Below are 15,059 nucleotides of genomic sequence, written 5' to 3'. Positions count from 1 at the left end.
TTGGCAACTCTACATTAGTTGACTCAATTGTCTAACTATTATAAAGTTTATGAGATTTTATTGTTCCCGTATCTATAAAGAAGGTAATAATGTTCCAGACACTTTAGCTAATATTGGTTTGAGTTTTTCTGATATGACATGGTAGAATTTTTCTCTATTAAAATTTATGAAGTCTTTACTTAACGATTCTTTGGGGATACCCAAGTATCGATTTTCTTAATCTTGTTATGATTCACTATTATATTAATTATATAGAGGATTTCATTTAGTTATGTCTTTACTAAATGAACATTGTACCCTCTTCTTTCAATATATTATACCTCTCTTGAGGTTTATTTACCTTAAAAAAAAAAAATAGAATCCTGGTGGAAATCTCGTTTAATCAACAGAGTCATAAGTAATTGCGACCTAACAGTGAATCTACAACAAAGAAATCTACTCAAATTTTATTGAAATCTAACTCTATGCCACTAGCGAAACTTGAACTTGTTCCTTCAAAATTGAAAAAGGCGCTGAGTTCGAATGATTCTCTAATAGATACGAAAATCAAATAAACACATTGTAGGAAACTTTAATAAAAATTTCTCACACTAATACAATCAAATTACTTGCAACAAACAAAAGCTTAATTCGAAATTATAAGAAAATTTTGTGTAATTCTTGACGTTGATATTGAAGAAAAAGCAGCTGATAAAAAATAAACACAACCCAGTGAATATATATATATATAAGAGAAATGGCATCATGAAATCAAAAGAAGAAAGGCAGAGTCCACCGTCCAGTCGTCCACTACTTCATTTACATTTAAAGATAAACATTACGCGTGGGGGAAAAAAAGCCTAAAAAGAAAAGGCTCCATAGTCCGTACTATAAAGCAGCTGCTGAGCCTCTAAAGTCTGATTTCTCTGTAAATGTCTCTTTACAAATGTGTGTTTTTTTTTTTTTTTAAAGTTATCAATGTATAAACTTACCGATGGGCCTTTGGTCCAACCAGAGAAACCTTACATTTACAATATTAAGTGTAAAGATTCGAGCCTCTATAAGAGTATTATGGAGGTTAGTTTCAGTTCTTCCTCAATTATCAACTAATTAAGTGAAGACAAACTCTCACTTACGAAATGTGAGTGAAGTAAACGCCCCTTAAATATTAGAGAGGATTTAAAGTATTTGAACAAGTACTTTAGTGAGTTAATGTATGGCGGTGGTCTCAATTGTTTAATACGATTGTAAATATTGTAATTATAATGTCTAATGTAATATCAGTAACAATCTGTGTATAACGGAATTAAAAAAATATATACAAACTTAAAACATAATTTTTCTTTTTTAAATTTATAGCAGTCAACTTCCAATTAAGAATATCATAATATATTAAAGTCAAGAATAAATTATAGAATAAAAAAAAATATAAACTTTAATATATTATAAAATAAAATATATTGCATCAAAATTTTGTAATTTTTTAACTTATTCCTCACTTTAATATATAGTGACCTTACAATTAAGAATTCTTAATCATATTTAAATAAAAAATAAGTTAAAAATAAAAATAAAAATTATAGAATAAACTATATGCATTAAATTTTAATTTTTTATCTTTTAATTTATCTTCACTTTCATAAAGTATAAACAGAAATTGGTGATTGAAAAAATATTCCCTTTGTCTGTATCTCAATAAGCGTCGGTACGCCACTTCGGCCTTGGTCGGAGTGGTGGGCTGCTGCCCTCACAAGCATTGTGAGGGCAGCGGTTCAAGCCCCCACAAATGCTAACGTGCTTATTTGTTTAATATTTCAAAAAATTTCCTCTCCCTCGTGCAATACGAGTGGAGTATGGACATCCCTCTTCTGTAAGTGATTATTTATCTGGGCATGTACTTCACAGAATTCAATGTAATAATATAAGTCCCAATCATGTATTTTTGATTGTAAATATCAGTGTAATATATCTGCTATAATAACAGTTGTAAATATCTGTGTAATACAGTAATATGATGATTAATCAGTATTCAAAAAAAAAAAAATAAGCGTCGGTACAAAATTTAAACAGCTTCAAATAATATCACGGCACTCATTTCCAGGACTATGATGTTGGGACAGCAAAATAAAAGACCATTATGACACTAGTTTTTTTTTAATTATTATTGAAATCATATTTAAACGATCAAATATATATATTTCAAAGTACAAAAAGATATATTTATATAATTTGATATTTTCTTTTGATAGATATAATTTATAATCTAAATAAAAAAATTTATTATCTCACAAAATCTTAATGCGTAGAGTCATTTATTCTCTTTTCGAATGTACAATTTTACAGTGTACGTAATTATATTTTATGATTAAGTATGATCCTAATTAAGACATGAGTTTTAATTATTTTTTCTGCCTACATAAAATTGTATCATTAGCTATTATTGACCTTTTGAATAAAAGGCATGTCTTCCTGTTTAAAAAAAGAAAAGAAAAGAAAAAAGGTGTGACCTTCAATGTTAATTTAAGAGAGTGCAATGTAGGCACAAGTTTATGTATACATAAGCCCAAACCTAAACCTAAAGGTACAACGGATAAGAGTATAGGCTGTGTTTGTATTTAATATTACTTGTTTTACTGTACATTTGTTTATGGATTTCTGTAAAGATGTCAGAGACAAGGGCAGGGCAGAAGCCACAGTGGTTGCAGTCATAATAAGAACAGACTCTCTCAGTACTCAAGAGAGAGAAAGAAAGAGAAAGGGAGGTGGCAGCAGTAGTAGCATCAGAGCCATTAGTTTTCATCCATGCACAGAAGAAGATTCTGCAACCAATGGACTCGGCAAAAATATCCTTCAAAACTAGCAGCAGCAGCAGCAGTAGCCCAACAAGAACAACGCCTCTTTCTATCGGCCTCTGATCTCATCTCTTAACTTTGTTAATAAAAATCTTCCATTCTTCTTGCTGTTGTCGGTTTTTCATTGAATATCCTTCCTTTGAATTTCTTCATCTCCTCCTATATATCTTTTCCCACTCTTCCAAAGATGATGACTGTTGGAGGTGCAACAACAAGCTGCGGTGCAAGAGATCATAGTATAATTAGGTCTCCCTTCACCCCAACACAATTGCAAGAACTTGAACACCAAGCTCTCATCTTCAAGTACATGGTGTCAGGAGTTCCTATTCCACCTGAACTCATCTACTCTGTCAAAAGAAGCTTGGATTCTTCATTGGTCTCAAGTCTCTTCCCTCCTCAGGCTCCACATGGTAAGTAAACAGACACCTTCCTCCTTTCTTTTCTTAGTATATCCATTAAATTTTGTTGACGAACTAGCTCAAATCTATGCACCCAAATTTGTGTTAGGCCTATATTTTCATATTCTTTGTTGGATTAATTTTTTAAATAATTTTTGAGTTGAAATGATTTTATTTTATTTTTCCAAAAAAAGCTTTTGATGGGACTTTGGTTGGTGCAGTCGGGTGGGGTTGTTTTCAGGTGGGTTTTGGCAGAAAAGCAGACCCAGAACCTGGAAGATGCAGAAGAACAGATGGCAAAAAATGGAGATGCTCAAAAGAAGCATACCCAGATTCCAAGTACTGTGAAAGACACATGCATAGAGGCAGAAACCGTTCAAGAAAGCCTGTGGAAGCACAAGCACTCACTTCTTCATCAGTTCCAAATATATCATCATCATCCACAGCATCAAACCCTAACCCTAACCCTTCTCCATCACTCAATAAAAAACTTTCCATTAACACACCAATCTCTTCTGTTTCTTCTTCTTACCCATTCTCTCCATCTTCTTCCATTTCTCCTGAACTCTATGCCTATCAAGATCCATCTCAAAAGAGTTGTGCTCACATTAACCCTCTTCTTTGTCCTCATTCTTCTTCATCTTCAAGGCCCCCTGGTTCTTCTAGTTTCTCAATTCACGATAACGTGACTACCCGTCATCTTTTTCTGGACTCTGGATCCTGTTCTCAGACCGACAAAGATTACAGGTTTGTGTTGTAGGAGACAAAACACAACAGCATGGTTTGGTTTTATCTCTCTTTAGCTTTGAGGTTTGTTAATTAACTTGAGGATGTTGTTTCTTTCGCTAGTAGTTATAACTTTCATGGAATAAGGGAAGGTGCAGTCGATGAGAGAGCTTTCTTTCCAGAAGCTTCAGGGAGTATTAGAAGCTTTCAAGATTCATGTCCGGGGCCATTGGTCACAATTGATGGTTCCTATAATAAAACATACCCTCATCATTCACAGTTTCAAAGCTTTTCTGACTCTATAAAACAACAGCAACAACAGCAGCAGCAGCATTGCTTTGTTTTGGGCACTGACTTCAAATCATCAGCAGCAACAGAAAGAACAGTCGTGAAGGCTGAAAATGAAGATAAAACGCAAAAGCCACTCCACCACTTCTTTGGGGAATGGCCACCAAAGAGCACTGACTCTTGGCTTGATCTTTCTTCCAATTCCAGAATCCACTCAGGTAATTAATTCAATAATCCATTCCTATTTACTATTTTCTGTTCCAATTTTTGTCGTTTCAACTTAAGATTTTTTTCTTGCAGATAGCTGATCAAGTCTCAATAATAGACAATTATACAGTATCAAAAAGAGTCCCAGCTGGAGGTCACAGCCTTATTGTTGAAGTTGTGGATGGGAAAGGGCTTAATTTACGTTGCTTTTAAATTTGTGAATGATAGTGGAGGGGGCCATGCCAGGAGGATTTAATCTTTAGATCTATCTTTTGCTTTCTTGATACTTAATTTTCTCTTCTTCCCTAAAAAGAAACATGTTTGGGATTTGTAGAACTTTTTTTGCTTGTTTGAGTGGAAGCATCTTTTGTATGCCTCAGGGTCCCCGAAACCCCTACAATTACAGTTTCACTATTTCACTTTTGTTTGTTTTCTGATCATATCATAGTCCAGTCCACACATGGGGACCCAGCAGGGAGCATCTGCAATGATTTTTACTTGGTCTAGATATCTCAGACATCAGGATATAAATTTCTCAATCATTCCTCATGAATATTATCTTCTCATGATTAATTTGAGTGGATATAAACATGAACACGCATCACAGTATATGAGCCCGAATTGATAAGCAATAATATGTGTACCCATTCAACGAAATTTTGTGGAGAGCTTGGCTTAACAGCTAAGTAGATAATGCTTATACATTACCTAGTTTGGGCTTCGTACTCAAAAGTAGGTCTAGTTAGCGTATAAAACTATCTCAGATTCCTCTTCGCTTATTCAAGGAAATGTCACTCCTTACATATGGATTAAATCCTTAGATTATTGTCTTTGATCAGTTGCGGATCACAATCAAGTCACTTCATAGCTTCCAATGTAAAGAGTGTTTCTAAAAATTTAGTGTGAGTCCGTAGAGCTGCTGATCAATGTCCTTGAGATTTCTCCTTAATGAATTATAAATTTTTAACCATTTTTGAAATGTATTTTCTTAATTAATTTAAACTTTTCAAAAGGATGAAAGTACTTTTTCCTGTTTCCATCTTTTGTGATGCCACTGCTGACTGCTGTTGCCAACTCCACTGAACTCAAGCTTTTTATCTTTAACAGTGAATTTCAGAAGTTTTGTCTTTTCTTTGAACTGGTCAGAGTACAAAGGGAACATGGGTTTGTATATCGGTCTAAAGGGTCAACAGTCAATGTAAACGGAGTCATCAAACAGTTTGAACTTGAGATGACAGTATTTGAAACTTTTCAAAGTAAGCTGAAGTTTACAAAAAATGAAGGATATATTTTAACGAGATTAGCAGAATTATTTTTTGTTTTTGTTAACAAGATTTCGGGGAATAATAAGAAACGTGCACATATCCTCTTTCCAAATATTTGTAGGAATAAATTTCTGAACTGATCTCGATAATTATTTGGTAGATAATACTACAAATGCATGTATTTAGATTCCCCAGTAGACTTCAGATCGTAATAGATATAGAGTGTAATGAATTCGGGGAAAAAAGAAAAAAATCATTTTGTTAGTTCCTTTAAAGTCCTGTGATTGGATTCGACTTTGCTGTTGCTACCCAAAAAGCTGTAGAAAAGCGTCATCCTTTCTAAGCAAAGATCTTGGCAAATTTTGCTCGAATTGTAAAAGCGATTCTCTAAACCACAAAGGACATTCTAATTGGTTGGTCTCGCAGCAGTGATAACAAGACACTATAAATTTAAGTTTAAGAAGATATATTTAATTTGAAGTATGACCCTAAACAAAGGTTGGAAAAATGATCTTGAAATAAATTTAATTGAAACGAATGCATTAAAAGGCTACTTAAAAAAATATATTTTTTTCAAAATCACAACTACACACAAAATAATAAATAATAAAAAAATACATCATAATTTTGATCTTGATCGTGTTCTATTTTAGAACGGTTCTAATATAACCGAACTTTAATTATATTCCTTAAAAGCCCTTGGACTGCGGTGATTGCGGCGTCAATGTCGTAACTTCACTTGACAAATGGATCCCCCCCTACTTAAAGTATCATTGACGGTATTTACTAAATTACCGAAAAGCCCCTCGATTTGGTGCTACCTGTAAAAATACGGGAAATATAAATGGTTTTGTTCGAATATTTCCGTCATGCCTGGACTAAAAGGACATTTCACCTAAAGTAGTCTACTGTTTACAACTTCACATGAATGAACATTAACGGTTGATAAATCCTTGCATTTTAACATTTTTCTAAACATGGCTCTGAATGCAATCAGACATAACCAGAGCTGTTACCATAATGGCAAATGAATTAGCGACCTCAACTCGTGTAAGAACATAAATCAACAGTATCATAGTAGATATCATATAATATAGAGTGAGTCCTAACAGCGGATTTCATATTGTAAATCTCTGTAGACTTTAATATGAAGTATTAAGAAAATAAATTATGTTAAAAAAAAAAAAAGGAAACTAATGTAAGCTGGACTGCGTTGTAAAAAGTTAGGTTTAACAAACCCCAGCTATTTATTTAAAACACAAATACATTCTTTTCAATAATCAAAATCTTTAGTCTTTACCTACATTTTCTTCACAGATTTACATACAATACCTAAAAGTTTATACATCCTTGTCTAAAGTTCAGTTCCAGATCAGTGCCAGACAATGATAAATGGGCAGCATGATATGCCCTCTCTTTCCAACTCAAATCTGGCCAGAGTCAGTATTTTAAGAACCCAATTTTTCAGCAGCTATTATAGAATTTATAGCGGACGGTGGCTCAATCTAACAGTGCAACCGCTATTATGTAACATCTAACCAAGTTTTTCCTTGACTTTTCTGTCATATTCCCAAGTTTTCCTTTAAATGTAATTAAAGTAACAGAATACGGGTGGCTGTAACATAGTAAGGCACACCCAAATTGCATGCATGATGTTTCAACCGGTCACACCTGCACAGATTTGCAAGACTTCAAACATCTTATGCTCAAGACTGCTACTATCACTGATCGAAAAGACGATGATTGTTGAGGAAGGTAGCCCGACAATCAATAATGGGAATTACTCTTAACAGAACAGCAGAAAACTTGAAGAACAGAGAAATTAACAAAAAAAAAAATGTGTAAAGACAATTTCCACTGCATTACATGGCTAATTTTAGCATGATAAATAGTCTGTCCTATTTCCAACAGAAGTTCCCATTCTGTAGTAAACCCGGAATGAAAATAAACAGTCCACCCTAAGGCTAAATACTCCAATAAACAGTACCTCACAAATCAGTACGGCCTACAACTTCTCCACCCTGAGGCTCAATACTCACAACCACTTTACATCTTATCAAAGATTATAGACAAGAAAAACCCATAATGACTAATTAAGATTTTCTTGTTTCAATAAATCATACAATGAAAATCATGAATGCATCTACAAAAAAGAGCCAAATTCTTGCTCCAGTATGAGAAATAACATTTATAACAAAACAATGCAATTGCATTTCCAAAGCCAGAATCAACACAAAAGGCACGGATGTTTTCATCTATATAATAGATCGGTGGATAATACGATGTTTAGCCGTTTAGGCTCTTAACTGTTTCAGTGATAGTAAACAGACTCAAAAGCATCAAAACATGCACACAGTTTAGCACATAGCTAACACAGAAGAAAAGCCGAAAGAAAGTAGACAAACCAAAAACAGAAAAAATTAAAAGGAAGAAACTAAGCAAGTAGCAAGAACCCCTATGAAGAGCGAAGGCACATATATGGCCTAGAATAAATGCATCAACATAAGCAAGAAGCTCGAGAAGATACTAGAAGTAGTTCTATTCCATCCCCAAATGCATCATACCAAATATGCATTGGCCATTTATGGGCAAAATAACTATTGCCCCCAACACATATAATCCCAGAGTCCCATTACTGTACCTTAATACTTATGGCCTCTAATCACAAAGCTCACCAAGAAGATTTCAATTAATCAAGCTTATTGGCTCTCCATATTGCAGCCACACATTCAATTTGCATCTGTTAGATGCAGAAAAAGAAAATGCAGATGGACAGGAAAATTCTTAGCAGTACATGAATGTGAAATCAGAGAGCAAGATCACTGTAGGGCAAGTCATCAGCCAACAAACCACTAGCATATTTTCCATCATGCTAATAAGTGTGAAACTAAGCTAAACCACAACAAAGACATGAAGCCAAAGAAAAGTTCCTTGCAGGCATTTAGTAGAAAGTGCCTAAACATTGTCATTGTATCCTTTAATAATATCCGACTTTGCAGTTAGTAGACAAAAATTCAAGAACCCATGTTTCTCCAGCTTGAATCATAAAGTGTAAATAAATTACATAGTGAAAAAGAACAATATACCAACAAGATCATGAGAAATTTCAATCAACAATTACCCATTTACAGAGAACCATAGGGACCCAAATGAAGACACCTATACTCCACAATCATTCCGCAATATGTACCCATCGATCCATTTTGCCTCTCTCTTAGCAATTCATCAAAGAATACAAATCTCACGACAGCTACAATGCTCTCTCATTTCCACATTGAAATTTACCTCTCCAGAACAAAAGAATTGATGAATGGATACGATAAAACTCAAGAGACCTATATAACAAAAGTTCAAGAAGAGTAGTTATCGTATCTGTCGTTGATCTTTAAAAGCTGCCTTCTCTTGAAAACCAAGAAGCCTACAACACCAATTTGCAAAATTGCAGCAACGCCAGCAAACAACAATCCAATCTTTTTCCCAGTATTTATGGAGTGCCGATGTTTCTTCTGCGGTGGCGGCCTTCGATTAGAGGCATTATCGGATGATTTATTGTTGAATCTATTAGGGGATGGAGGTGGGGTTGGCCTCTGCTGGGGAGGAAGAAAAGTCGATGCCTGAGGGGGTGGCCTCTGCTGGGGAGTAAGAAAAGTTGATGGCTGAGGGGGTGGCCTCTGCTGGGGAGGAAGAAAAGTTGGTGCCTGAGGGGGTGGCCTCTGCTGGGGAAGAACAGAAGTTGGGGATGGCGATGCCGGTGGTGGACGAGTCCCAGGCGGTGGTAGTGCTGGACGCGGATGCGCAGGTGGCCGTTGGGCCATTGCGACTTCCCTTTGTGCATCTGACTCGACAATAAAAGCGAAAATGGTGAAAACAAGGCCTAGAGTTATCAAGATTGGTGATAATGATGGTTCCATTAAACAAACAACCACCAAATGTTTTAAAAACAAAGACGGCTTTAAGAGAAATCAAGATTTTGCTTTGTTCCCAAAATTCTTGAATTCCTCCCCCAATTAAAAAAAAAAAAGGGTTTCCTCAAAGATTATGCTAAACAAAACAAGGGTTTGGCCATTAAGGTTGGTTCTTGCATCTGGGTATTTCTGATTTCTTGTTCCCTCAAAGAACAAAAACAGAAGTTCAAATGGGTATGGCCCCAAAATTCTAATTCCCTCTTCTCTCGCGCTATTTAAAGATTTCGAACAGAAAAGGAATTAGGGATGGGGCAAAAGATTGAACTTTTGAATCTGGGTGCTTGAGATTCCTTGTTCTTGTGAAGAATAAAGAACCTGACTCACATGGGTTCTGTCCAAAATTCCTTGATATCTCAAAAATGTAAACGATGTCGCAGTTGAGAAACAAAAAGATGAAAATCGTCTTTGAATCTCTATAGTTTGAGAAATTTTCCCTTTCCCTTTTTTTTTTTTTTTTTGGGAGGGGTCGGTTAGTGGAAAAGGTCAAAAGACTCAAAATGAGTTGGTAGGAAAATGAAAATTCATTATTAGATTAGGAGACTAAGGTTTATTTTTATTTTCATTTTCTTAAGAGATATAAAAGACAGCGACAATGTGTTTGCTTTTATTATTTCCATTTTCCAAATGTAAAAAGAAAGAGAGAAAGAGTATGCGGGCTTAAACGGTTGGGTCGAATTGGAGGTGTCATCGATGTAGATTGCCGTTAGATTGATTGCATTGGATTTTAGCATAGAGGGAGAATCTTATTTTTAGGACGTGTTTTTCGCAAATTCTCAGCTGAGCTTGCTCAACCCTTGGTTTTATTTGTCAAAGCATAAATTTGACATGTAGGCACTTGCCACAAGTGTATTGGATCACCGCTTGATCTTAACAAATGTGGGCCAAATGATTCGGCAATCTTGGGTTGGGACTCTAGGCTTTGGGCCCATCACTGATCCTTAAACAAACCTGATCACGTGATCACCTGATCCATGACATTCTCGTCGTGTTTGCATTCTAATATGATATGATGTTGAGGCCCCTCATTCCAAGAGTTTTCTTTAGCTAATCGTGTGTGGTATTATTAGTTTCTCCCCACATCACAAATCCGAATTTTTTGGGTACTCCTCCATTAGTTATGGTATGCCCCGGCTCGGCGGATATCCAGGTTACAATGGACAATATGAATATTTGAATTTAAAATGATTAGATTCACTTCTATTTATTTATATGAAAAAAAATATTTTTATAAAGTGTATGGACAGGAATCCCTTCCTTTATTATTATAAGGGTCCTACTAAGTTACAATTCGTGTAACTTACAATCCATACAAAATTACAATCCATACAAAATTCATGTGGGTCTCACTGTCTGTTCACTACTATTTACTTGTTTTAAATGAGCTGTAAGTTACATTCGCCTGTAACTTAACATTTGTCATATTATAAATAAATTAGTTTATTTACTATCATTTACTATTTAACTATATATATGTATGTATATTACTTGACCTATGGCTAAAAGATTCAAAATCATGATTTTTCCTCTTTTTTCTCTGAGGCACTGTTTGAAATTGAGGTGTTACGGCTGTTGTGAAAAAAAAAACCGTAACTATAAAATAAAAGTTAATAGTTTGTAGTTATATAATTTTTAAATAATAATTTTTAAAAAATTATTAAAGATATATTAGATTTCTCATAATAGATTTTTCATTATAAAAGTATAAAATCAATTCAATTTACTTTCTAAACTACAACAAGTAATGTTTACAAAGCACTTTAACAATGTAGTTTTTAAGTTACAGTTGTCCAACCTCAATTCCAAACAGATTTAATAAATTTATAAAGTTATAAATATGTGATGTTTTAGCGATTGAGATTGATTTTTATCCATGAAAAAGATAATGTTATAAAAATTATATTTTAGTTAAAAACTGATAATTTATTTTTTTAGACTTTATAAGGCTAGTATTACTGTTATTTGGTATTATAAACTATAAAAGAATAAGTGGTAAAATCTAAATACTATATGCGAAAAAGTGCCAAATCTCCTTTGCAATATTAAATTATTAATGTATCGGCACATTGTATTCAACTTATTATTTTTAGGAAAGACTAGGCCTTTTGACACCCTTCAAAATTCGTCTTAAAATCCCTTTTTGAATGAAAATTACTTGAATAATTTAATGCAAATTAATTCATTCCTTATTTTGAATGGAAATTCAATTAAAAACTTAGATAAAATTTTTCTTTTTAACAAGCATTTTACAATCATCCCATTCTTATAATCTATATTTAAATTTTAATTCAAAATAATTTTTTTGAAAAAATTATAAGAGATTGGAATTATGAGGAAAGAAATTTTATAATAAGAAAAAAATTTAAGATAAATATTTTAGGATTTGTATGCAATTTAAAAAGATTTTTTTTGGGGATAAATTTCATGGAATTGATAGTTAATTTTAATATATGAATTGGTACTTTATAAATTAAATTGGGAATATTTTAAGAAATAATGTTTAAAAAGGGTGCTACAACTTATAAAGATTTTTAAAGGGTGTTAAAGCTCCACTCTCTAGGGAAATAGAACCAGCCGAGAAAGACATGGCCGGACTAGAATCACACATATTCAGCCCATTCTGTGTTGAAGCACGAGCCCAAGCCGAGACGAACAGTATGCATGAACTAAAAATTGGTGAGGACATTGTAAAAGTTGAGGTTTTTCTAAAGAGCATAAAATTTAACCCACCAGATTAATATGGTAGAATTATTTGAAATGCTAACGCCATTGTGCAAAACCAAGTTCATTTCTTGCTTGATGACTTGTTTAAACATTTTACCTTACGTGATGGGGGCAAACGATTCACCCAAGTTTTGACTCTTTCCTTCTGCAAAAATGACAATCAGAAATTAGAAACCCCATGAGAAGGAGCCAAAAAGTTCACATGGGAGAGAGAGTGAAGTTAGAAGCATGCATGTTTAGGTAATTGGCAGGATCCAATTTCATGTTTTGAACAAAGCCACATAGCATCATCGCATGCAGTCCGTTCGCAGTGTGTCCAAAATTTGACAGCACAAAAGTGCCATTTACCTTCCGATTAAATGATCTAAAAGAGAAACCAGGCTCGCTGCTGCTCTCTCTTGTCCCATCAATCCACCCTCCTTTCACGTAAAGTTTTCAAGACAAATTTTTAATAATAAAGACCATGATTAATTTTTTTTTTCAAAAAAAAAAAAAGACCATGAAAGTGATGCCGGTGGCACACCTGTGCAGAGCATTCGTTCCAAAATTTTCATTCTAGTTAATGTTTTTTGGGTAATAAATTTTTTGACTGCTGTTAGACCTTTTAAATATTGCTGCATAATTTATCTTTTACTAAAATTAATAAAAGATAAGTTTATACACACACACACACACACATATATATATATATATATATATATATATATATATGCTCCAATAATAAGGACATCTTCATTTTTAATTATATGAGAGTTTATTAACAGATAAACAATATAAATTTTAATAGATAAATAAAAACACATAATTTCCAACATATTAAAACTTAATCAATAAATTCATTTTTATTTATTTATTTATTGATATGTAGATGTTGGAATGGCAGAGACGAATGGAAGTGGCCAAATGAGGAGGGTTTCTTTTAATAAAAAATAGAAAAGAAAAAGAAAAAGTATAATGAAGGAGAAATAGGCCACAGTGGAGTTTCCCAAATTATGAAAGATTCCGAATGCAAGTTCATACTGAAAATATGCATTATGCAATGTCTTGGAACTTGATGCTGTGCTTGTAATTGAGGCTAAAAGTTCAGAAACTGGCTACGGCACGCGAGAAGCCACTGGCGGTAAGGGAATCGTTGCCTGTATTGCTTTCTGATTACCCTTATCACCTTTTCTGTCTTTCCATCCTTGTTTATATGTTTTTTTTTAATTGGTTACTTACACGAACACTTTGTATAGAAAATGGGTGTTACATAATTTGTTTTCACTATTTTGTTATTATTATTTTTTACTAATATTCTCATGCCATGCATATCAGTTTATATCAACAAATAATATGACAAAAAATTGTGTGATTATTAGTTAATCCGAGGGTGGTGTAATTTGAGAAAAAGTTCGTTTGAGAAAGTCAAGTTAAAATATATATATATATATATATATATATATATATATATATATATATATATATATATATATATATATATATATATATCTACGAGGGTGGTGTAATTTTCTAGCATGATATCCAATGATATCCTTTGCGTTTATTAAATTATCAACGCAAGTCAACATTCGGAAGTAAAATTAAAGCAAGGCAATTAGAACACTCAACTTTTATGCCACAGGAGACAGGGGTGTGTGTGTGTGTTTGCGGGGGGAACTGTTCCCAATCAATAGAGCAGCTCCCGAAACATAAAAGTAAGTTGCTAACAAAGCAATGCGCAAAAGCCGGTAAAAGGCTTAAATGGGGTTAAAGCAGCAGGAGTGAACAGATCCCAAAGCCGTGCAAATTAAAAGCAGAACCCTAGGCCACATATGACATGTAGCCCTGAAACCCTAGCTTAGTAAAGACTTTTCGCGTCATCACCTCTGCGAATCTACCGTCTAACACATACAAATTAAAGATTTAATTTATTAACACCTAAAGAGTGTAGTGTGTAGACATGAATATGATACGGAGTTTTGATGTGGAAATGTCACTGTATCAAGTATATCTTTGTCTCTTGGATTTTGTCTCTTTCGATGCATTTTATTGGTGTCACAAAGCCTTGAGGCATCTGGTCGTACGTGCCAGGTTTAATTTTCCTTGAGCTAGATTTATGTGGATTCCCACTTCTGCATCGAATCTATCTCCCAAAATTTCTTCCTGCAACAACATCTGATGAGTCCGTACATATTTGCTCTTGCATGCATAGATATTTTGGATCGATGGATCTCTCAATTTACAATAAAACAATTAATCTTTTGTAAAATTAACAGATAATAAAAATCATTTTCCTTCATTGCCTAGAAAAGGGATCCGTTGAAGATGCCTGTATGACGTCGTCCTACTTTTACTACTTAGGTAATTATGATTTTAAAATTTTCAATGCTCTATTGGATCTTTGTTGTTAAGATCGGTGCAGAAAAGATTCACCTTCAAAGACTGTTTTGGTGTTCTTATTTTGGCACAAAAATAGATGAGGCGTTACAAAATCCATAAAGAAAGCTTTTATATATACATACAGCACACAGCTCTTGATCTGTATGGGACAACATGGATGGTGATTCCAAAGCGTTCCGTGGGCTGTGGCAAAACCAAGTGTTGCCACCAACGGAATTTGATGCATGTTTGGTTGGCTTCAGGCGCTTCAACGTTTGAAGAGAAACTGTGTGTGGGTGT

The 15,059-nt window shown here is 33.9% G+C and overlaps 2 protein-coding genes across 3 annotated transcripts; one reads left to right on the top strand and one right to left on the bottom strand.

The window, feature by feature from the left end:
* The first annotated feature begins 2,645 nt into the window (after positions 1-2,645).
* On the top strand, positions 2,646-4,874 carry LOC107177665 (growth-regulating factor 5). 2 transcript variants are annotated; one of them, XM_025095273.2, is made up of 4 exons: positions 2,646-3,241; positions 3,451-3,976; positions 4,082-4,461; positions 4,544-4,874. In XM_025095273.2, exons 1-4 carry the CDS (start codon positions 3,019-3,021, stop codon positions 4,549-4,551), a joined length of 1,137 nt encoding a protein of 378 aa, XP_024951041.2. In that variant the 5' UTR covers positions 2,646-3,018; the 3' UTR covers positions 4,552-4,874. The 2 variants fall into 2 exon arrangements, with proteins under 2 accessions (XP_024951041.2, XP_024951039.2); XM_025095271.2 differs by having other exon boundaries at positions 2,648-3,241; positions 4,079-4,461.
* A 3,844-nt stretch (positions 4,875-8,718) lies between these two features.
* On the bottom strand, positions 8,719-10,259 carry LOC102627486 (uncharacterized). The gene has a single exon (XM_006465861.4). It carries the CDS (start codon positions 9,624-9,626, stop codon positions 9,066-9,068), a length of 561 nt encoding a protein of 186 aa, XP_006465924.2. The 5' UTR covers positions 9,627-10,259; the 3' UTR covers positions 8,719-9,065.
* Positions 10,260-15,059: the final 4,800 nt, after the last annotated feature.

Source organism: Citrus sinensis, chromosome 7, assembly GCF_022201045.2.
Source record: "Citrus sinensis cultivar Valencia sweet orange chromosome 7, DVS_A1.0, whole genome shotgun sequence".
In the NCBI taxonomy this organism is placed as follows: domain Eukaryota; kingdom Viridiplantae; phylum Streptophyta; class Magnoliopsida; order Sapindales; family Rutaceae; genus Citrus; species Citrus sinensis.
This window is presented reverse-complemented; position numbering and strand designations above follow the sequence as displayed.